Raw genomic sequence first — 24,000 nt, 5'->3', positions numbered from 1 at the left:
TTATATACACAATACCTGTCCTGATTATATATACAATACCTGTCCTGATTATATATACAATACCTGTCCTGATTATATACATAATACCTGTCCTGATTATATATACAATACCTGTCCTGATTATATATACAATACCTGTCCTGAGTATATATACAATACCTGTCCTGATTATATACACAATACATCCTGATTATATATACACAATACCTGTCCTGATTATATATACAATACCTGTCCTGATTATATATACAATACCTGTCCTGATTATATACACAATACAGTCCTGATTATATATACACAATACCTGTCCTGATTATATATACAATACCTGTCCTGATTATATACACAATACCTGTCCTGATTATATACACAATACCTGTCCTGATTATATATATACAATACCTGTCCTGATTATATATACAATACCTGTCCTGATTATATACACAATACCTGTCCTGATTATATATACAATACCTGTCCTGATTATATACACAATACCTGTCCTGATTATATATACAATACCTGTCCTGATTATATATACAATACCTGTCCTGATTATATACACAATACCTGTCCTGATTATATATACAATACCTGTCCTGATTATATATACAATACCTGTCCTGATTATATACACAATACCTGTCCTGATTATATACACAATACCTGTCCTGATTATATATACAATACCTGTCCTGATTATATATACAATACCTGTCCTGATTATATATACAATACCTGTCCTGATTATATACACAATACCTGTCCTGATTATTTATACAATACCTGTCCTGATTATATATACAATACATCCTGATTATATACACAATACCTGTCCTGATTAGATATACAATACCTGTCCTGATTATATACACAATACCTGTCCTGATTATATATACAATACCTGTCCTGATTATATACACAATACCTGTCCTGATTATATACACAATACATCCTGATTATATACACAATACCTGTCCTGATTATATATACAATACCTGTCCTGATTATATATACAATACCTGTCCTGATTATATACACACCACCTGTCCTGATTATATATACAATACCTGTCCTGATTATATATACAATACCTGTCCTGATTATATACACAATACCTGTCCTGATTATATACACAATACCTGTCCTGATTATATATACAATACCTGTCCTGATTATATATACAATACCTGTCCTGATTATATATACAATACCTGTCCTGATTATATACACAATACCTGTCCTGATTATTTATACAATACCTGTCCTGATTATATATACAATACATCCTGATTATATACACAATACCTGTCCTGATTAGATATACAATACCTTTCCTGATTATATACACAATACCTGTCCTGATTATATATACAATACCTGTCCTGATTATATACACAATACCTGTCCTGATTATATACACAATACATCCTGATTATATACACAATACCTGTCCTGATTATATATACAATACATCCTGATTATATATACAATACCTGTCCTGAAATGCTGAATTGTTTCAATGAGCACTATATCTCATCTGGCAGGCTGTTTGATTCAGTGTCCTCTGTCTCTGTACAACCTTGTGTGGATGAACCAGTGAGAGCTGGTCTAACTTTTAGCTTTTTGCCATTCTCAGTGCAGGTGGTACATAAAGCCCTGAAATCCTTAGATCAGAGAAAGCCTGCAGGTCCTGATCTTTTGGATCCCTGCTTTTAAAATCTGTCAGCTGATTTCATAGCTGAACCACTTACATATCTGTTCAATCTAACCCTGGAATGTAATGAAATTCCAAAGATCTGGAAATCAGCATTTGTCCTGCCACTTTTAAAAGGGGGAGATCCAACTCTTTTAAATAATTATAGGCCAATCTCAAAGCTGTCACCCCTGGTGAAAATACTTGAAACCCTTGTGAGTGAACAGCTAAAAGAGTTTTTATTTACTAACTCTAATTTATCAATGTACCAATCAGGCTTCAGGAAGAAGCATAGCACAATTACAGCAGCCATGAAGGTTTTAAATGATATCACTGAAGCTCTTGACAAAAAACCAGCATTGTGTCTCACTTTGTATTGATCTCTCTAAGGCTTTTGATACAGTTGATCATGCTATACTGAGGCAGAGATTGTCGAGTGTAGGTCTTTCGGAGCATGCAGTTGCATGGTTTGTTAACTATCTGTCTGATAGAACTCAGTGCACTCAATTTGATGGGCTCATATCTGTTAAAATGTCTGTCTGTAATGGTGTGCCCCATGGCTCTGTACTTGGTCCCCTCTAATTCACTATTTATATAAATAATTTAGACAAAAATGTCAAATTTTTCATTTTTATGCTGATGATACTGTTATTTACTGTTGTGGCTCATCTCTTACAAAAGCATTCCAGAACTTACAAACTGATTTTTATACTGTTCAACATACCTTGTGTCCAATTGAAGCTTATCCTCAATACTGACAAAACTAAACTAATGGTGTTTTCTAAAGCCAGAAATAGACCCCTGAACCTTTCACCTATTACTACCTGTCAGGGCAAGGAGATTGAGGTTGTAACCTCATAGAAATATCTGGGAATTTTGATTGATGATGGCCTCTCTTTTAAAATGCATATTCAACAACTTACAAAAATATTGAAGCTGAAGTTGGGATTTTATTTCAGGAATAAGGCCTGTTTTTCTTTTGAAGCCAGGAGGAGGCTAGTATCAGCTACATTTATGCCGTTACTAGACTATGGGGATATTTTATATATGAATGCTTCCGCTCAGTGTTTGAGATCAATTGACACCCTTTACCATGGCACTTTGAGATTTATTTTAAACTGCTAAACCCTTACGCACCACTGCACTTTGTATACCAGGGTTGGCTGGCCTTCTCTAGTCACTCGTAGGCTCAGTCACTGGTATACTTTTATTTACAAAGCCATTTTGGGTTTACTACCTTTTTATTTGGGCATTTTTATTGTTCAGAAATGTGGTGGGTCGTCTCTTCGTTCGCTGGACTTTATCCTGCTAACTGTTCCAAATGTCCGAACTGAATTTGGTAACAGGGCTTTTATGTACTCTGCACCATCGCCTTGGAAACGCCTTACAAAATACTTTTAAACTGGAAGAACTTGTCCCGATTGGTATTTTTAAATCACTGATGAATGATCTGGAGACTGATTCCCTAAACCTGTCAATGTTTTTAATTTGCTGTTTTTGATTTTGTTATACTCTTGTGAATTCTATGGTTTTTATTAGATTACTGGTAGTTTTTCATGTTGTTTGTCTGTAATTTTTTTTATGACTTGGTGCTGCCTATCTTGGCCAGGACGCTCTTGAAAAAGAGATTTTAAATCTCAATGAGCCCTTCCTGGTTAAATAAAAATGTTAAATATATATTGACTTCGGAAAATATTCAGACCCCTTGAATTTTTCCACATTTTGTTACGTTCCAGCTTTATTCTAAAATGGATGAAATAAATAAAAACCTTCACACACAATACCCCCATAACGACGAAGCGATAATAGGTTTTTAGATTGTTTGCAAATGTATTAAAAATAAAAAACAGAAATACCTCATTTAAATAAGTATTCAGACCCTTTGCTATGAGACTTGAAATTGAGCTCAGATGCATCCTGTTTCCATTGATCATCCTTGAGATGTTTCTACAACTTGATTGGAGTCCACCTGTGGTAAATTCAATTGATTGGACATAATTTGGAAAGGCACACACCTGTCTATATAAGGTCCCACAGTTGACAGTACACGCCAGACCAAAAACCAAGCCATGAGGTCAAATACTTGTCCGTAGAGCTCATAGACAGGATTGTGTCGAGGCACAAATCTGGAGAAGGGACCCAAAAAATTTCTGCAGCATTGAAGGTCCCCAAGAACACAGTGGCCTCCATCATTCTTAAATGGAAGAAGTTTGGAACCACCAAGACTCTTCCTAGAGCTGGCCGCCCGGCCAAACTGAACAATCAGGGGGAGAAGGGCCTTGGTCTGGGAGGTGACTCTAGAGCTCCAGAGTTCCTCTGTGGAGATGGGAGAACCTTCCAGAAGGACAACCATCTCTGCAGCACTCCACCAATCAGGCCTTTATAGTAGAGTGGCCAGAAGGAAGCCACTCCTCAGTAAAAGGCACATGACAGCTCGCGTGGAGTTTGTCAAAAGGCACCTAAAGACTCTCAGACCATGAGAAACAAGATTCTCTGGTCTGATGAAACCAAGGTTGAACTCTTTGGCTTGAATGCCAAGCGTCTGGTAGCAGCATCATGCTGTGGGGATGTTTTTCTGCGGCAGGGACTAGGAGACTAGTCAGGAACGAGGGAACGATGAACGGATCAAAGTCCAGAGAGATCCTTGATGAAAACCTGCTCCAGAGAGCTCAGAACCTCAGACTGGGTGAAGGTTCACCTTCCAACAGGATAACGACCCTAAGCACACAGCCAAGACAACGCAGGAGTGGCTTCGGGGACAAGTCTCTGAATGTCCAGCCAGAGCCTGGACTTGAACCCGATCAAACATCTCTGGAGAGACCTGAAAATAGCTGTGCAGCGACGCTCCCCATCCAACCTGACAGGGCTTGAGAGGATCTGCAGAGAAGAATGGGAGAAACTCCCCAAATACAGGTGTTCCAAACTTGTAGCATCATACCCAAAAGTCAAGGGGTTACCATAATTTTTTTCGCTTTGTCATTATGGGGTATTGTGTGTAGATTGATGAGGAAAAACATGTATTTAATACATTTTATAATAAGCCTGTAACATAACAAAAACAGCTCAAATAAGCAAAGAGAAATGACAGTCCATCATTACTTTAAGACGTGAAGGTCAGTCAATCAACACCTTTTTTAAGTTTCTTCAAGTGCAGTCGCAAAAACCATCAAGCGCTATGATGAAACTGGCTCTCATGAGGACCGCCACAGGAAAGGAAGACCCAGAGTTACCTCTGCTGCAAAGGATACGTTTATTAGAGTTACCAGCCTCGGAAATTGCAGTCCAAATAAATGCTTCACAGAGTTCAAGTAACAGACACATCAACATCAACTGTTCAGAGGAGACTGTGTGAATCAGGCCTTCATGGTCGAATTGCTGCAAAGAAACCACTACTAAAAGAGACCAATAATAATAAGACACTTGCTTGGGCCAAGAAACACGAGCAATGGACATTAGACAGGTGGACATCTGTCCTTTGGTCTGATGAGTCCAAATTTGAGATTTTGGGTTCCAACCGCCATGTCTTTGTGAGACGCAGAGCAAGTGAACAGATGATCTCTGCATGTGTAGTTCCCACCGTAAAGCATGGAGGAGGAGGTGTTATTTTGTGGGGGTTCTTTGCTGGTGACACTGTCAGTGATTTATTTAGAATTCAAGGCACACTTAACCAGCATGGCTCCCACAGCATTCTGCAGCGATACGCCATCCAATCGGGTTTACACTTAGTGGGACTATAATTTATTTTTCAACAGGACAATGACCCAACACACCTCCAGGCTGTGTAAGGGCTATTTGACCAAGAAGGAGAGTGATGGAGTGCTGCATCAGATGACCTGGCCTCCACAATCACCCGACCTCAACCAAATTGAGATGGTTTGGGATGAGTTAGACCGCAGAGTGAAAGAAAAGCTGCCAACAAGTGCTCAACATATGTGGGAACTCCTTCAAGACTGTTGGAAAAGCATTCCAGGTGAAGCTGGTTGAGAGAATGCCAAAACTATGCAGAGCTGTCATAAAGGCATAAAGAGTGGATACTTTGAAGAATCTAAAATCTAAAATCGATTTTGATTTGTTTAACACTTAAAAAACATTTTTTTTTTACGTGTTATTTCATAGTTTTGATGTCTTCACTATTATTCTACAATGTAGAAAAGAAAAACCCTTGAATGAGTAGGTGTGTCCAAACTTTTGACTAGGTGTCTCCAAAGGAAGCTAGATGGTGTCACTACAGACCTGGCTTTGATCCCAGGCTGCATCACTATGGCTGTGATCAGGAGTCCCATAGGACGTCATATAATTGGTCCAGCGTCGTCCGGGTAAGGGGAGGGTTTGGCCCAGCGTCGTCCGGGTTAGGGGGAGGGTTTGGCCCAGCGTCGTCCGGGTTAGGGGAGGGTTTGGCCCAGCGTCGTCCGGGTTAGGGGGAGGGTTTGGCCCAGCGTTGTCCGGGTTAGGGGAGGGTTTGGCCCAGCGTCGTCCGGGTTAGGGGAGGGTTTGGCCCTGCGTCGTCCGGGTAAGGGGAGGGTTTGGCCCAGCGTTGTCCAGGTTAGGGGAGGGTTTGGCCCAGCGTAGGGGAGGGTTTGGCCCCAGCGTCGTCCCGGGTAAGGGGAGGGTTTGGCCGGGTGGGCTTTACTTGGCTCGTCACGCTCTAGCAACTCCTTGTGGCGGGCCGGGCTCCTGCAGGCTGACCTCGGTCATCAGTTGAACGGGGTTTCCTCTGACAAATTGGTGCGGCTGGCATCCAGGTTAAGCGGGCAGGTGTTAAGAAGCATGGTTTGACGGGTCATGTTTCAGAGGACGGATAACTCGACCTTCGTCTCCCGAGCACGTTGGGAAGTTGCAGCGATGAGACAAGATCGAAATTGGGGAGAAAAATGGGGTAGCGGCCAGACAACTACTCCAGCTAGTGTGGGCACCAGGACATCGTTACATAAAAGGCTCTAAAGATCCATTAGAATGAGACAGAGAAGATCCCAGGACTCTCCAGATCTTACGTCCCAAATGACACCCTGTTCCCTATGTAGTGGACTACTTTTGTACCAGAGCTCTATGCAGGCTTCTGCACTATACAGTACGGTAGCGCATTATATAGAGAATAGGGTGTCATTTGGGTCTCAACCCAGGTCTCTCTCTCTCGGTAGGCAGATGGTTTGGGGGCGCCAGGCTCAGAGAAGCAGAGAGATCAGAGGCTAGGTCCAACTGACATCACTGTCTCTCCTGGTAATTAATCATACTGGCTGAAGGTCGTAGGAGAAGAAGGGTAGAGGTGCTTGTGGGTCTCTGCTGCACCATACAGCTAATGGTTCCCAAACCCAGATAGAATAGGGGTGTGCAGGGGCCGCAGGGGGATGTCAGGAAGCACCATCTATCAAACTCACAGGGGCCATTACTCATCCGGAAATGAGAGGTTTCAACAGACTGACAAACACAATGGCTACTTCAATCTCATCCTTTGTTTTCTCTCCTCTCCTCTCCTCTCCTCTCCTCTCCTCTCCTCTCCTCTCCTCTCCTCTCCTCTCCTCTCCTCTCCTCTCCTCTCTTCTCCTCTCTTCTCCCTCTTCTCTTCTTCTCCTCTTCTCTTCCTTCTTCTTCTCTTCTTCTCTCTCTTCTCCTCTTCTCCTCTCCTCTTCTCCTCTTCTCTTCTCCTCTTCTCTTCTCCTCTTCTCTTCTCTCTCTTCTCTTCTCTCCTCTTCTCTTCTCTTCTCTTCTCCTCTCCTCTCCTCTCTCATCATCCCCAGATAGCAGCAGATGTTAATGGATTAAAGTCGCACTTTCCCTCTTTGCAAATTCAACTCATTGGATTTTCAGATAACAAAGGGGGGATTGTTTAGTGTGGATACTAGAAAGCTCTGGACCCTCTGTACATAATGTATAGGGAATAGAGGAGGACGGAGAGAGTTAAAATCGCAGTTGAAATTGGTAAAAAAAACACAACAGATTTCTTTCAACAGCTTAAACCCCACCCTCTAGAATCTGAAGTCAAATGTCTACTGTTCGCTGATAATCTGGTGCTTCTGTCCCCAAACCAAGGAGGGCCTACAGCAGCACCTAGATGTTCTGCACAGATTCCGTCAGACCTGGGCCCTGACAGTAAATCTCAGTAAGACTATGGTGGTGTTCCAAAAAAAGTATAGTTTTCCTAGAGCACACAAAAAACTGTACGTACCTCGGCCTAAACATCAACACCACAGATAACTTCCACAAAGCTGTGAACGATCTGAGAGTCAAGGCAAGAAGGGCCTCCTTCTACGCCATCAAAAGGAACATAAAATTTGACATAACAATTGTTTTTACATTGGATAAAAGTAGAGACTCAGAGCTAGAAAATTGTATATTATACACTACAGTTGAGAAACAATGGGAAAGTAATTCTGCTTTGAAAGTTGATCAACTTTTGAGAAAATGGCCTTTGAATGTTTTGGTACACCTACTGGAGAGCTCTTCTTTGTCTCCACCCATTCAGCATCATTCACACCCTCTTAAGCTATAGCCCCAGCCATAAATTCAGAGTGTTGTCAGATTGTCTGTTGGTAAATTCAGAGCGTTTCGCTCTCGGAGCGTTCAGAGCGCGCACTGGACGCTCTGGACGATGAGAACGGTTGATCCGAACGTTCTGAACAACGGCAGTCGAGCACCTAAGCTAACTGGCTAACGTTGGCTAGCTTGCTAGCTACTTCCAGACACAAAATGAGAGAACAGTCCAAACTCTGACCATTTCACTCCCCCTAGCAGAGCTGGTTAGGCTGTTTTCATGTTATCCAGAGCGTTGGTGACTGTAACTGTGTTGCTGGCAATAATTTAATGACGCTTTTTTGCCAATGTTTACTGACACCGGCCATATTCTACAGTTGTTGAGCGTTGGTAAATTCGTCAGTTATTCTGCGCTCTGGCACAGTTAGACGAGAGCCTGCAGCTGACCAATCAGGTGCAACGTTTGCTAGCTAACATTGGGCTATACCTAGCAAAGAAATGTAGTCAGGGATATACAGTGAAATGTTCATCTTTACCTTCTACAGGGATAACTCTACCCTCTACAGGGATAACTCTACCCTCTACAGGGATAACTCTACCCTCTACAGGGATAACTCTACCCTCTACAGGGATAACTTTACCCTCTACGGGATAACTCTACCCTCTACGGGGATAACTCTACCCTCTACAGGGATAACTCTACCCTCTACAGGGATAACTTTACCCTCTACGGGGATAACTCTACCCTCTACGGGGATAACTCTACCCTCTACAGGGATAACTCTACCCTCTACAGGGATAACTTTACCCTCTACAGGGATAACTCTACCCTCTACGGGGATAACTCTACCCTCTACAGGGATAACTCTACCCTCTACGGGGATAACTCTACCCTCTACAGGAATAACTTTACCCACTACAGGGATAACTCTACCCTCTACGGGGATAACTCTACCCTCTACGGGGATAACTCTACCCTCTACGGGGATAACTCTACCCTCTACGGGGATAACTCTACCCTCTACAGGGATAACTCTACCCTCTACAGGGATAACTCTACCCTCTACGGGGATAACTCTACCCTCTACGGGGATAACTCTACCCTCTACGGGGATAACTCTACCCTCTACGGGGATATCTCTACCCTCTACAGGGATAACTTTACCCTCTACGGGGATAACTCTACCCTCTACGGGGATAACTCTACCCTCTACAGGGATAACTTTACCCTCTACAGGGATAACTCTACCCTCTACGGGGATAACTCTACCCTCTACAGGGATAACTTTACCCTCTACGGGGATAACTTTACCCTCTACGGGGATAACTCTACCCTCTACAGGGATAACTTTACCCTCTACAGGGATAACTTTACCCTCTACGGGGATAACTCTACCCTCTACGGGGATAACTCTACCCTCTACAGGGATAACTCTACCCTCTACAGGGATAACTCTACCCTCTACAGGGATAACTTTACCCTCTACAGGGATAACTTTACCCTCTACGGGGATAACTCTACCCTCTACAGGGATAACTCTACCCTCTACGGGGATAACTCTACCCTCTACGGGGATAACTCTACCCTCTACGGGGATAACTCTACCCTCTACGGGGATAACTCTACCCTCTACGGGGATAACTCTACCCTCTACAGGGATAACTCTACCCCTCTACAGGGATAACTCTACCCTCTACGGGGATAACTCTACCCTCTACGGGGATAACTCTACCCTCTACGGGGATAACTCTACCCTCTACGGGGATAACTCTACCCTCTACAGGGATAACTCTACCCTCTACAGGAATAACTTTACCCTCTACAGGGATAACTCTACCCTCTACAGGGATAACTCTACCCTCTACAGGGATAACTCTACCCTCTACGGGGATAACTCTACCCTCTACAGGGATAACTCTACCCTCTACAGGGATAACTTTACCTAGAGCTCCAGAATAATGTACGTTAAAGACTGTCGATATAGTTAATAGATATAGAAATAACTTTATCTGTGCCGGCCATCTTTTTTTACTCAAGTTTGATTACTCTACTGCTGGGCTAACAGCTGCACCCAAATAATAATTTACACGTCTTTGTAATACGAACAAGGCATATTTGGAAAACTTTAGACTTTTCTATTTTTAAATCACACTTCACCTTCATAACAGTGCTCTCCTTTGGAAGACATCACAGAGCCCACCATATTCTTTAGGGAACAATTATAGCGATATATATTTTTTTATTTCACCTTTATTTAACTCGGCAAGTCAGTTAAGAACAAATTCTTATTTCCAATGACGGCCTACCCCGGCAAAACCTGGACGGCGCCGGGCTAATTGTGCGCTGGAATGGAACCAGGGTCTGTAATGATGTCTCTAGCACTGAGATCCAGTTCCTTAGACCGCTGTGATACAGCCTGGAATGGAACCAGGGTCTGTAGTGCCTTAGACCGCAGTGATACAGCCTGGATTGGAACCAGGGTCTGTAGTGCCTTAGACCGCTGTGATACAGCCTGGAATGGAACCAGGGTCTGTAGTTCCTTAGACCGCTGTGATACGGCCTGGAATGGAACCTGGGTCTGTAGTTCCTTAGACCGCTGTGATACAGCCTGGAATGGAACCGGGGTCTGTAGTTCCTTAGACCGCTGTGATACGGCCTGGAATGGAACCGGGGTCTGTAGTTCCTTAGACCGCTGTGATACGGCCTGGAATGGAACCAGGGTCTGTAGTTCCTTAGACCGCTGTGATACGGCCTGGAATGGAACCAGGGTCTGTAGTTCCTTAGACCGCTGTGATACGGCCTGGAATGGAACCGGGGTCTGTAGTGCCTTAGACCGCTGTGATACAGCCTGGAATGGAACCAGGGTCTGTAGTTCCTTAGACCGCTGTGATACGGCCTGGAATGGAACCGGGGTCTGTAGTGCCACTCGGGGGCCCAAGCAGGAGTCTGTAGTGACTTACTCACTTTTAAAATCCTTGTCAAACTCTGATAAACGTTACTTTCTTCACAGTTATCTTCATCCATTCATAAATGAACTCATCCATGAATTCATGAATTAATTAATTAATGCATTCAACCATCCGTTAAATAATTAATTCATACATTCATTAATTAATCCATTAATTATTTAATTAATCCATGCATTCATTAATTAATCCATTAATTATTTAATTAATCCATGCATTCATTAATTCATCCATTCATTCCTTAATTAATCCATGCATTCATTCATTCATTCATTCATCCATTCATTCATTAATTTAACAATTAATTAATTAATTCATTAATTGATTCATCCATTCATTCATTAATTCATTAATTAATTCATTCATTCATTCACCTTCTTCACAGTTATCTCCCTTGTATGCAGGGTTACAGATGCACGTCCCCACGATGCAGGTCCCGTGGCCAGAGCAGGTGATGTCTATGCACTGGTTGGTCGGTACGTCACACTCCCCGCCCTTCCAGCCACTGTGACACATGCATCGCCCTTTGAGGTATTGGCCGTTCCCACTGCACAGCACCGGACAGGACGCTTTGAAGAGGGACAGATGGACACACAGACAGACAGACAGACAGGCAGAGAGCACAACAGTTTGAATGGACTCCACCAACCATAATGTGTGTGTTGGAGCCTCTAGCAAAGAAAATGATGAACAGTTTGGTTTCTAACGTTGTGTCAACACTAACAGGGGAGTGACGCCAGCTCCAAAACGACATAGTAACTACAGTAAATAGGTGTTATGTACTAACTACAGTAAATATATGTTATGTACTAACTACAGTAAATAGGTGTTATGTACTAACTACAGTAAATATATGTTATGTACTAACTACAGTAATTATATGTTATGTACTAACTACAGTAAATAGGTGTTATGTACTAACTACAGTAAATATATGTTATGTACTAACTACAGTAATTAGGTGTTATGCTCTAACTACAGTAAATAGGTGTTATGTATTAACTACAGTAATTAGGTGTTATGTATTAACTACAGTAAATATATGTTATGTACTAACTACAGTAATTAGGTGTTATGCTCTAACTACAGTAAATATATGTTATTTACTAACTACAGTAATTAGATGTTACATACTAACTACAGTAATTAGATGTTACATATTAACTACAGTAATTAGGTGTTATGCTCTAACTACAGTAAATATATGTTACATATTAACTACAGTAATTAGATGTTACATATTAACTACAGTAAATATATGTTACATATTAACTACAGTAATTAGATGTTACATATTAACTACAGTAATTAGATGTTACATATTAACTACAGTAAATAGGAGTTATGTACTAACTACAGTAATTAGATGTTACATATTAACTACAGTAATTAGATGTTACATACTAACTACAGTAATTAGATGTTACATACTAACTACAGTAAATATATGTTATGTACTAACTACAGTAAATAGGTGTTATGTACTAACTACAGTAATTATATGTTACATATTAACTACAGTAAATAGGAGTTATGTACTAACTACAGTAATTATATGTTACATACTAACTACAGTAATTATATGTTTGTACTAACTACAGTAATTATATGTTACATATTAACTACAGTAATTAGATGTTATGTACTAACTACAGTAATTATATGTTACATACTAACTACAGTAATTATATGTTTGTACTAACTACAGTAATTATATGTTATGCTCTAACTACAGAAATTATATATTTGTACAAACTACAGTAATTATATGTTACATATTAACTACAGTAATTAGATGTTATGTACTAACTACAATAATTATATGTTACATATTAACTACAGTAATTAGATGTTATGCTCTAACTACAGTAATTATATGTTACATACTAACTACAATAATTATATGTCTGTACTAACGACAGTAATTATATGTTACATATTAACTACAGTAATTAGATGTTACATATTAACTACAGTAATTAGATGTTATGTACTAACTACAGTAATTAGATGTTATGTACTAACTACAGTAATTATATGTTACATACTAACTACAGTAATTATATGTTTGTATTAACTACACTAATTATATGTTATGCTCTAACTACAGTAATTAGATGTTATGCTCTAACTACAGTAATTACATGTTACATACTAACTACAGTAATTATATGTTATTTACTAACTACAGTAATTATATGTTACGTACTAACTACAATAAATATATGTTATGTACTAACTACAGTAAATATATGTTACATATTAACTACAGTAAATATATGTTATGTACTAACTACAGTAAATATATGTTATGTACTAACTACAGTAATTATATGTTACATACTAACTACATTAATTATATGTTATGTACTAACTACAGTAATTATATGTTACATACTAACTACAGTAAATATATGTTATGTACTAACTACAGTAAATATATGTTATGTACTAACTACAGTAAATATATGTTATGTACTAACTACAGTAAATATATGTTATGCTCTAACTACAGTAAATATATGTTATGTACTAACTACAGTAAATATATGTTATGTACTAACTACAGTAAATATATGTTATGCTCTAACTACAGTAAATAGATGTTATGTACTAACTACAGTAAATATATGTTATGTACTAACTACAGTAAATATATGTTATGTACTAACTGAAGTAAATATATGTTATGTACTAACTACAGTAAATATATGTTATGTACTAACTACAGTAAATATATGTTATGTACTAACTGAAGTAATAAGCGACTCAGAGTAACAAACAAAGCAGCATTACTTATCCAAATTGGAACAGGTATGTAAATGTGTTATGACTCTCTGTGATCTGACTGCTCAGATAAATGAGACCATTAAGCTAATGATCAGTAAGGAGAGCAGGGCTATGTCCCAAATGGGTCATTTTCCCCCTACATAATGCACTATTTTTGACCAGGGCCCATAGTGCACTATATAGAGAGTAGGGTACCGTTTCGGCCGTAACCTAGCAGAGTTTCAGCCTAGCAACGATCATCATCACTTTCATAACAGATGGCTTAGTGACTGAGGATTTGGCCAAAATAACAAACTATTTTTTTATGTTTTCAAAGAGATATTCTGGCATGGACTCCAAGTGTATTCCATTATGAATGGCTATAAAATATTTAGATATATTAATATTGTTCTGTGGTTGTTACTATAGCAACATGAAGTAGTCTGTTCTGGGGTTGTTACTATAGCAACATGAAGTAGTCTGTTCTGGGGTTGTTACTATAGCAACATGAAGTAGTCTGTTCTGGGGTTGTTACTATAGCAACACGAAGTAGTCTGTTCTGGGGTTGTTACTATAGCAACACGAAGTAGTCTGTTCTGGGGTTGTTACTATAGCAACATGAAGTAGTCTGTTCTGGGGTTGTTACTATAGCAACACAAAGTAGTCTGTTCTGGGGTTGTTACTATAGCAACACGAAGTAGTCTGTTCTGGGGTTGTTACTATAGCAACATGAAGTAGTCTGTTCTGGGGTTGTTACTATAGCAACACAAAGTAGTCTGTTCTGGGGTTGTTACTATAGCAACATGAAGTAGTCTGTTCTGGGGTTGTTACTATAGCAACACGAAGTAGTCTGTTCTGGGGTTGTTACTATAGCAACATGAAGTAGTCTGTTCTGGGGTTGTTACTATAGCAACATGAAGTAGTCTGTTCTGGGGTTGTTACTATAGCAACACGAAGTAGTCTGTTCTGGGGTTGTTACTATAGCAACATGAAGTAGTCTGTTCTGGGGTTGTTACTATAGTGATTCTCAGAGGTATCGTGACAAGGAAGTGAAACATGAAGCTGAATGTCCTGATGAAAACTGTCCTAACGTTGGCAACAAACAGCCTGATGTTGTCACGCAGAATAACACGTTTATTTTTCAAGCTACAGCACACAATACTGTTACATACAGTAGGTTTTTAAAGAAATAAAGACTTTAGTCTGCTTTGGCTTTTCATTCTATACTGGTATTGTGGCAACCCTAGTCTGTTCAATACATTCCAGAGAGAGAGACATATAGAGAGAGAGAGAACGAGAGAGAGAGACAGAGAGAGAGAGAGGGACGAGAGAGAGAGACAGAGAGAGAGAGGACGAGAGAGAGAGAGAGAGAGAGAGAGAGAGAGAGAGAGAGAGAGAGAGAGAGAGAGAGGAGAGAAGAGACAGAGAGAGAGGAGAGAGAGGGGAGAGAGAGAGAGAGAGACAGAGAGAGAGAACAGAGAGAGAGAGAGAGGGGGAGAGAGGAGAGAGACAGAGAGAGAGAGAGAGAGAGAGAGAGAGACAGAGAGAGAGAGAGAGAGAGAGAGAGACAGAGAGAGAGAGACAGAGAGAGAGAGAGAGAGAGACAGAGAGAGAGAGACAGAGAGAGAGAGAGAGAGAGAGAGAGAGAGAGAGAGAGACAGAGAGAGAGAGACAGAGAGACAGAGAGAGAGGAGAGAGAGGAGAGACAGAGAGAGAGAGAGAGAGAGGAGACAGAGAGAGAGAGAGAGAGAGAGAGACAGAGAGAGAGAGACAGAGAGAGAGACGAGAGAGAGAGAGAGAGAGAGGAGAGAGAGAGACAGAGAGAGAGAGAGAGAGAAAGTGCAGATAAAGTATATTGAGCACCAGAGTGTCTCACCTCGTCCACAGTCAGGGCCTCTGAATCCTAAGAAGCAGTGACATGTTCCCGCCCACACAGTCGCCGTTGCCATGGCAATCACTGGGACAGTCGTCAATGGAGTCTGTGTGAACACAGACATCAAATTCAATCAATTAAATGTTATTTATAAAGCCTTTTTTTTTTTTTTATAAATGTTTTTTTACACTTGACAGTTGTCACAAAGTGCTCCGAATTGACCAGGCTTGGAACCACAGCGGAAGCAAAGTGGCAATAAAAACTCTGTAAGGAAGAAAACTGTAACTCTGCCTGGAAACAGGTTGGATCATTAGTTCAACAGCAATACGGCTACTTCCTAGTAGGATAACATGGCTCACGGTGATTCTCATTCACCTGTTCAATCTAATGCGGATGGAAGAGGATCAAGCATGGTCCTGTTAGTATATTTAACATGGACGTGTCAAACATGCAAGACAGGTAAACGTGTGTATCGTGGTGCTGGGTAGAAACCCAAAACCTAAACCCCCCCAAAATGAGAGCACTGATAAACACTAGCTCATCAAACCGAAACCATCACCGACATCTCAAATGGCATCCTATGCCCTATGGGCCCTGATTAAAAGTAGGATCACTATATAGGGAATATATTTCTCTCTCTCCCTCCCTCCCTCCCTCCCTCCCTCCCTCCCTCCCTCCCTCCCTCCCTCCCTCCCTCCCTCCCTCCCTCCCTCCAGCGGAAGGAATTCATAACACGATGCACAGTGAATTAAATAAAGAAATGGTGCTGAAAAATATTCACTCTTGTCCAGTGCCTGCAGCCAGCCTAGTGTCGCTCCAAGGCAGAACTCTTGGAACAAAGCAGCTTTTGTGATTGGACAAAGGGGCTTGAAATGTGTGCCGGGACTGCTGCTTTCCTTTCCTCAGGAGGCTCAATCAACACAGAGGAGAGGGAGGGAGCATGGAGAGAGGGAGAGAGGAGAGAGGAAGAGAGGGAGGGAGCATGGAGAGAGGGAGAGAGGAGAGAGGAAGAGAGGGAGGGAGCATGGAGAGAGGGAGAGAGGAGAGAGGAAGAGAGGGAGGGAGCATGGAGAGAGGGAGAGGGGAGAGAGGAAGAGAGGGAGGGAGCATGGAGAGAGGGAGAGAGGAGAGAGGAAGAGAGGGAGGGAGCATGGAGAGAGGGAGAGGGGAGAGAGGAAGAGAGGGAGGGAGCATGGAGAGAGGGAGAGAGGAGAGAGGAAGAGAGGGAGGGAGCATGGAGAGAGGGAGAGAGGAGAGAGGAAGAGAGGGAGGGAGCATGGAGAGAGGGAGAGAGGAGAGAGGAAGAGAGGGACAGAGGGTGGAGACAGGGGACTGAGGAGGAGAGGAGTGCTGGGGGAGGAAGGGGGGAGGAGAGGGGATGAGAGGGGGAGGGGGAGAGGGGAGGGAGGAGAAGGGGGTGAGGGGATGAGATGGGGGAAAGGGGAGAGGGGAGGGAGGAGAAGGGGGTGAGGGGATGAGATGGGGGAGGGGGAGAGGGAGGAGAGGGGATGAGAGGGGGGAGGGGGAGAGGGGAGGGAGGAGAAGGGGGTGAGGGGATGAGATGGGGGAGAGGGGAGAGGGGTGGGAGTAGAAGGGGTTGAGGGGATGAGATGGGGAGGGGGAGGGGGAGGAGAGGGGATGAGAGGGGGAGGGGGAGAGGGGAGGGAGGAGAAGGGGGTGAGATGGGGGAGAGGGGTGAGGAAAGGGGTGAGGAGAGGTTCAGAAGCTGCAGTGCTACAGGGCATTGCCATTTGCATTTCTTCCTAGAGGTGCAATTATACAGGACTGATTCAACACTGATTCCTGGTGAGAGACTGGCTGAAGGCACCATGCTGAAGGGTGGTAGGATGGAGGGAGGGAGGAGGGAGGGAGGGAGGGTGGAGGGAGGTAGGATGGAGGGAGGGTGGAGGGAGGGAGGAGGGAGGTAGGAGTGGTTGGTACAGTGTACAGTGGTTGGTACAGTGGTTGATACAGTGGTTGGTACAGTGGTTGGTACAGTGGTTGGTACAGTGTGCAGTGGTTGGTACAGTGGTTGGTACAGTGGCTGCTCCACATTTTGCGATTACGCTGCGGTACAAAGAGGTAATTTGTGGTTTAGTACGGTACCCTGCATCACTGCTTCAATGCTCCAGACCACCACAAGGGGGAGTTAGAGGTACCCTGCATCACTGCTTCAATGCTCCAGACCACCACAAGGGGGAGTTAGAGGTACCCTGCGTCACTGCTTCAATGCTCCAGACCACCACAAGGGGGAGATGGGCGACATAAACCTAAATACAAATGTTCCCTCTGTTCTCAGTGCCAGTCTACACGTTCAAACTAAAACAATGTAACTAATAATGGCATTTTTATGCTTTCGTCAATAAAATGATGATAACAACACTTTCAAAATGCAGATGTTTATTTAATTATGGATCCATAACGAATTACTATGGGAATAAATATCACTGAATTACAGAAATATTGGAACAAAGTTGTCTAATGAAGGTAAACAAATTGTTGCTTACTGGAAAATACTCTTTCAAACACACACGGTCACGTTGTACAGCACCATTATGGCTATTAGCAGGTAGCTGGACAGTAGACTTGCCTGGAAGGAGGGTAGGGGGGAGAATTCTATCGTCAAATGTATTTCTTCAGTTAGGTTGGCTGTATCACAACCGGCCGTGATTGGTTACAATTTCAGTTTAATCCACCAGAAAAGACAAAAGAAATAATACAACAAAAAGTATTATTCTGATTATTATTATTATTATTATTATTATTATTATTATTATTATTATTATTATTATGTATCACATCCGACCGTGGTTGGTTGTCCCATAGGGCGGCGAACAACTGGCCCAGCGTTTCTCTCCCTCTTAAAAACAGAAATACATGTTTTGGCCTTTACTCAGATTACAATCGTTACATTCTTTAAAACATTTTTTTTTAACAAAATAACCTCTAAAGTACCGTTATATATTATAACGCTGAGTGACTCAGTCATATAGCCTCAGGCACCTACATAAAGCTGAGTGACTCAGTCATATAGCAGCACCTACATAAAGCTGAGTGACTCAGTCATATAGCAGCACCTACATAAAGCTGAGTGACTCAGTCATATAGCAGCACCTACATAAAGCTGAGTGACTCAGTCATATAGCAGCACCTACATAAAGCTGAGTGACTCAGTCATATAGCCTCAGGCACCTACATAAAGCTGAGTGACTCAGTCATATAGCCTCAGGCACCTACATAAAGCTGAGTGACTCAGTCATATAGCCTCAGGCACCTACATAAAGCTGAGTGACTCAGTCATATAGCCTCAGGCACCTACATAAAGCTGAGTGACTCAGTCATATAGCAGCACCTACATAAAGCTGAGTGACTCAGTCATATAGCAGCACCTACATAAAGCTGAATGACTCAGTCATATAGCCTCAGGCACCTACATAAAGCTGAGTGACTCAGTCATATAGCCTCAGGCACCTACATAAAGCTGAGTGACTCAGTCATATAGCCTCAGGCACCTACATAAAGCTGAGTGACTCAGTCATATAGCCTCAGGCACCTACATAAAGCTGAGTGACTCAGTCATATAGCCTCAGGCACCTACATAAAGCTGAGTGACTCAGTCATATAGCCTCAGGCACCTACATAAAGCTGAGTGACTCAGTCATGTAGCAGCACCTACATAAAGCTGAGTGACTCAGTCATATAGCCTCAGGCACCTACATAAAGCTGAGTGACTCAGTCATATAGCCTCAGGCAGCTACATAAAGCTGAGTGACTCAGTCATATAGCAGCACCTACATAAAGCTGAGTGACTCAGTCATATAGCAGCACCTACATAAAGCTGAGTGACTCAGTCATATAGCAGCACCTACATAAAGCTGAGTGACTCAGTCATATAGCAGCACCTACATAAAGCTGAGTGACTCAGTCATATAGCCTCAGGCACCTACATAAAGCTGAGTGACTCAGTCATATAGCCTCAGGCACCTACATAAAGCTGAGTGACTCAGTCATATAGCAGCACCTACATAAAGCTGAGTGACTCAGTCATATAGCCTCAGGCACCTACATAAAGCTGAGTGACTCAGTCATATAGCAGCACCTACATAAAGCTGAGTGACTCAGTCATATAGCCTCAGGCACCTACATAAAGCTGAGTGACTCAGTCATATAGCCTCAGGCAGCTACATAAAGCTGAGTGACTCAGTCATATAGCCTCAGGCACCTACATAAAGCTGAGTGACTCAGTCATATAGCCTCAGGCACCTACATAAAGCTGAGTGACTCAGTCATATAGCAGCACCTTCATAAAGCTGAGTGACTCAGTCATATAGCAGCACCTACATAAAGCTGAGTGACTCAGTCATATAGCCTCAGGCACCTACATAAAGCTGAGTGACTCAGTCATATAGCCTCAGCACCTACATAAAACTGAGTGACTCAGTCATATAGCAGCACCTACATAAAGCTGAGTGACTCAGTCATATAGCCTCAGGCACCTACATAAAGCTGAGTGACTCAGTCATATAGCAGCATCTACATAAAGCTGAGTGACTCAGTCATATAGCAGCATCTACATAAAGCTGAGTGACTCAGTCAAATAGCAGCACCTACATAAAGCTGAGTGACTCAGTCATATAGCAGCACCTACATAAAGCTGAGTGACTCAGTCATATAGCAGCACCTACATAAAGCTGAGTGACTCAGTCATATAGCCTCAGGCACCTACATAAAGCTGAGTGACTCAGTCATATAGCCTCAGGCACCTACATAAAGCTGAGTGACTCAGTCATATAGCAGCATCTACATAAAGCTGAGTGACTCAGTCATATAGCAGCACCTACATAAAGCTGAGTGACTCAGTCATATAGCAGCACCTACATAAAGCTGAGTGACTCAGTCATATAGCAGCACCTACATAAAGCTGAGTGACTCAGTCATATAGCAGCACCTACATAAAGCTGAGTTACTCAGTCATATAGCAGCACCTACATAAAGCTGAGTGACTCAGTCATATAGCAGCACCAACATAAAGCTGAGTGACTCAGTCATATAGCCTCAGGCACCTACATAAAACTGAGTGACTCAGTCATATAGCAGCACCTACATCAAGCTGAGTGACTCAGTCATATAGCAGCACCTATAAAGCTGAGTGACTCAGTCATATAGCAGCACCAACATAAAGCTGAGTGACTCAGTCATATAGCCTCAGGCACCTACATAAAGCTGAGTGACTATGTCATATAGCAGCACCTACATAAAGCTGAGTGACTCAGTCAAATAGCAGCACCTACATAAAGCTGAGTGACTCAGTCATATAGCAGCACCTACATAAAGCTGAGTGACTCAGTCATATAGCCTCAGGCACCTACATAAAGCTGAGTGACTATGTCATATAGCAGCACCTACATAAAGCTGAGTGACTCAGTCAAATAGCAGCACCTACATAAAGCTGAGTGACTCAGTCATATTGCAGCACCAACATAAAGCTGAGTGACTCAGTCATATAGCAGCACCTACATAAAGCTGAGTGACTCAGTCATATAGCAGCACCTACATAAAGCTGAGTGACTCAGTCATATAGCCTCAGGCACCTACATAAAGCTGAGTGACTCAGTCATATAGCAGCACCTACATAAAGCTGAGTGACTCAGTCATATAGCAGCACCTACATAAAGCTGAGTGACTCAGTCATATAGCCTCAGGCACCTACATAAAGCTGAGTGACTCAGTCATATAGCCTCAGGCACCTACATAAAGCTGAGTGACTCAGTCATATAGCCTCAGCACCTACATAAAGCTGAGTGACTCAGTCATATAGCAGCACCTACATAAACTGAGTGACTCAGTCATATAGCAGCACCTACATAAAGCTGAGTGACTCAGTCATATAGCAGCACCTACATAAAGCTGAGTGACTCAGTCATATAGCCTCAGGCACCTACATAAAGCTGAGTGACTCAGTCATATAGCAGCACCTACATACAGCTGAGTGACTCAGTCATATAGCAGCACCTACATAAAGCTGAGTGACTCAGTCATATAGCAGCACCTACATAAAGCTGAGTGACTCAGTCATATAGCCTCAGGCACCTACATAAAGCTGAGTGACTCAGTCATATAGCCTCAGCACCTACATAAAGCTGAGTGACTCAGTCATATAGCAGCACCTACATAAAGCTGAGTGACTCAGTCATATAGCCTCAGGCAGCTACATAAAGCTGAGTGACTCAGTCATATAGCCTCAGCACCTACATAAAGCTGAGTGACTCAGTCATATAGCCTCAGGCACCTACATAAAGCTGAGTGACTCAGTCATATAGCCTCGGCATCTACATAAAGCTGAGTGACTCAGTCATATAGCCTCAGGCACCTACATAAAGCTGAGTGACTCAGTCATATAGCCTCAGGCAGCTACATAAAGCTGAGTGACTCAGTCATATAGCCTCAGGCAGCTACATAAAGCTGAGTGACTCAGTCATATAGCAGCACCTACATAAAGCTGAGTGACTCAGTCATATAGCAGCACCTACATAAAGCTGAGTGACTCAGTCATATAGCAGCACCTACATAAAGCTGAGTGACTCAGTCATATAGCCTCAGGCACCTACATAAAGCTGAGTGACTCAGTCATATAGCCTCAGGCACCTACATAAAGCTGAGTGACTCAGTCATATAGCCTCAGGCATCTACATAAAGCTGAGTGACTCAGTCATATAGCCTCAGGCACCTACATAAAGCTGAGTGACTCAGTCATATAGCCTCAGCACCTACATAAAGCTGAGTTACTCAGTCATATAGCAGCACCTACATAAAGCTGAGTGACTCAGTCATATAGCAGCACCTACATAAAGCTGAGTGACTCAGTCATATAGCAGCACCTACATAAAGCTGAGTGACTCAGTCATATAGCCTCAGGCACCTACATAAAGCTGAGTGACTCAGTCATATAGCAGCACCTACATACAGCTGAGTGACTCAGTCATATAGCAGCACCTACATAAAGCTGAGTGACTCAGTCATATAGCAGCAGCTACATAAAGCTGAGTGACTCAGTCATATAGCAGCACCTACATAAAGCTGAGTGACTCAGTCATATAGCAGCACCTACATAAAGCTGAGTGACTCAGTCATATAGCCTCAGGCAGCTACATAAAGCTGAGTGACTCAGTCATATAGCAGCACCTACATAAAGCTGAGTGACTCAGTCATATAGCAGCACCTACATAAAGCTGAGTGACTCAGTCATATAGCAGCACCTACATAAAGCTGAGTGACTCAGTCATATAGCCTCAGGCACCTACATAAAGCTGAGTGACTCAGTCATATAGCCTCAGGCACCTACATAAAGCTGAGTGACTCAGTCATATAGCCTCAGGCACCTACATAAAGCTGAGTGACTCAGTCATATAGCCTCAGGCACCTACATAAAGCTGAGTGACTCAGTCATATAGCCTCAGCACCTACATAAAGCTGAGTTACTCAGTCATATAGCAGCACCTACATAAAGCTGAGTGACTCAGTCATATAGCAGCACCTACATAAAGCTGAGTGACTCAGTCATATAGCAGCACCTACATAAAGCTGAGTGACTCAGTCATATAGCCTCAGGCACCTACATAAAGCTGAGTGACTCAGTCATATAGCAGCACCTACATACAGCTGAGTGACTCAGTCATATAGCAGCACCTACATAAAGCTGAGTGACTCAGTCATATAGCAGCACCTACATAAAGCTGAGTGACTCAGTCATATAGCCTCGGCACCTACATAAAGCTGAGTGACTCAGTCATATAGCCTCAGCACCTACATAAAGCTGAGTGACTCAGTCATATAGCAGCACCTACATAAAGCTGAGTGACTCAGTCATATAGCCTCAGGCAGCTACATAAAGCTGAGTGACTCAGTCATATAGCCTCAGCACCTACATAAAGCTGAGTGACTCAGTCATATAGCCTCAGGCACCTACATAAAGCTGAGTGACTCAGTCATATAGCCTCGGCATCTACATAAAGCTGAGTGACTCAGTCATATAGCCTCAGGCACCTACATAAAGCTGAGTGACTCAGTCATATAGCCTCAGGCAGCTACATAAAGCTGAGTGACTCAGTCATATAGCCTCAGGCAGCTACATAAAGCTGAGTGACTCAGTCATATAGCAGCACCTACATAAAGCTGAGTGACTCAGTCATATAGCAGCACCTACATAAAGCTGAGTGACTCAGTCATA

The 24,000-nt window shown here is 42.4% G+C and overlaps 1 protein-coding gene across 1 annotated transcript in view; it reads right to left on the bottom strand.

Annotated features, from left to right (window-relative positions):
• The window catches only part of tenm4 (teneurin transmembrane protein 4), a 653,198-nt gene that overhangs the window by 257,170 nt on the left and 372,028 nt on the right, over positions 1-24,000 (bottom strand). Inside the window, 3 exon segments of the mRNA XM_082966126.1 lie at positions 11,506-11,700; positions 15,777-15,828; positions 15,830-15,879. Coding sequence (XP_082822252.1) covers positions 11,506-11,700; positions 15,777-15,828; positions 15,830-15,879 — 297 coding nt within the window.

The sequence above is a fragment of the Salmo salar genome, chromosome 20 (assembly GCF_965601325.2).
Source record: "Salmo salar chromosome 20, fSalSal1, whole genome shotgun sequence".
NCBI lineage: Eukaryota > Metazoa > Chordata > Actinopteri > Salmoniformes > Salmonidae > Salmo > Salmo salar.
The sequence above is the reverse complement of the archived record's forward strand: the minus strand, read 5'-3'. Positions and strand labels throughout refer to the sequence as shown.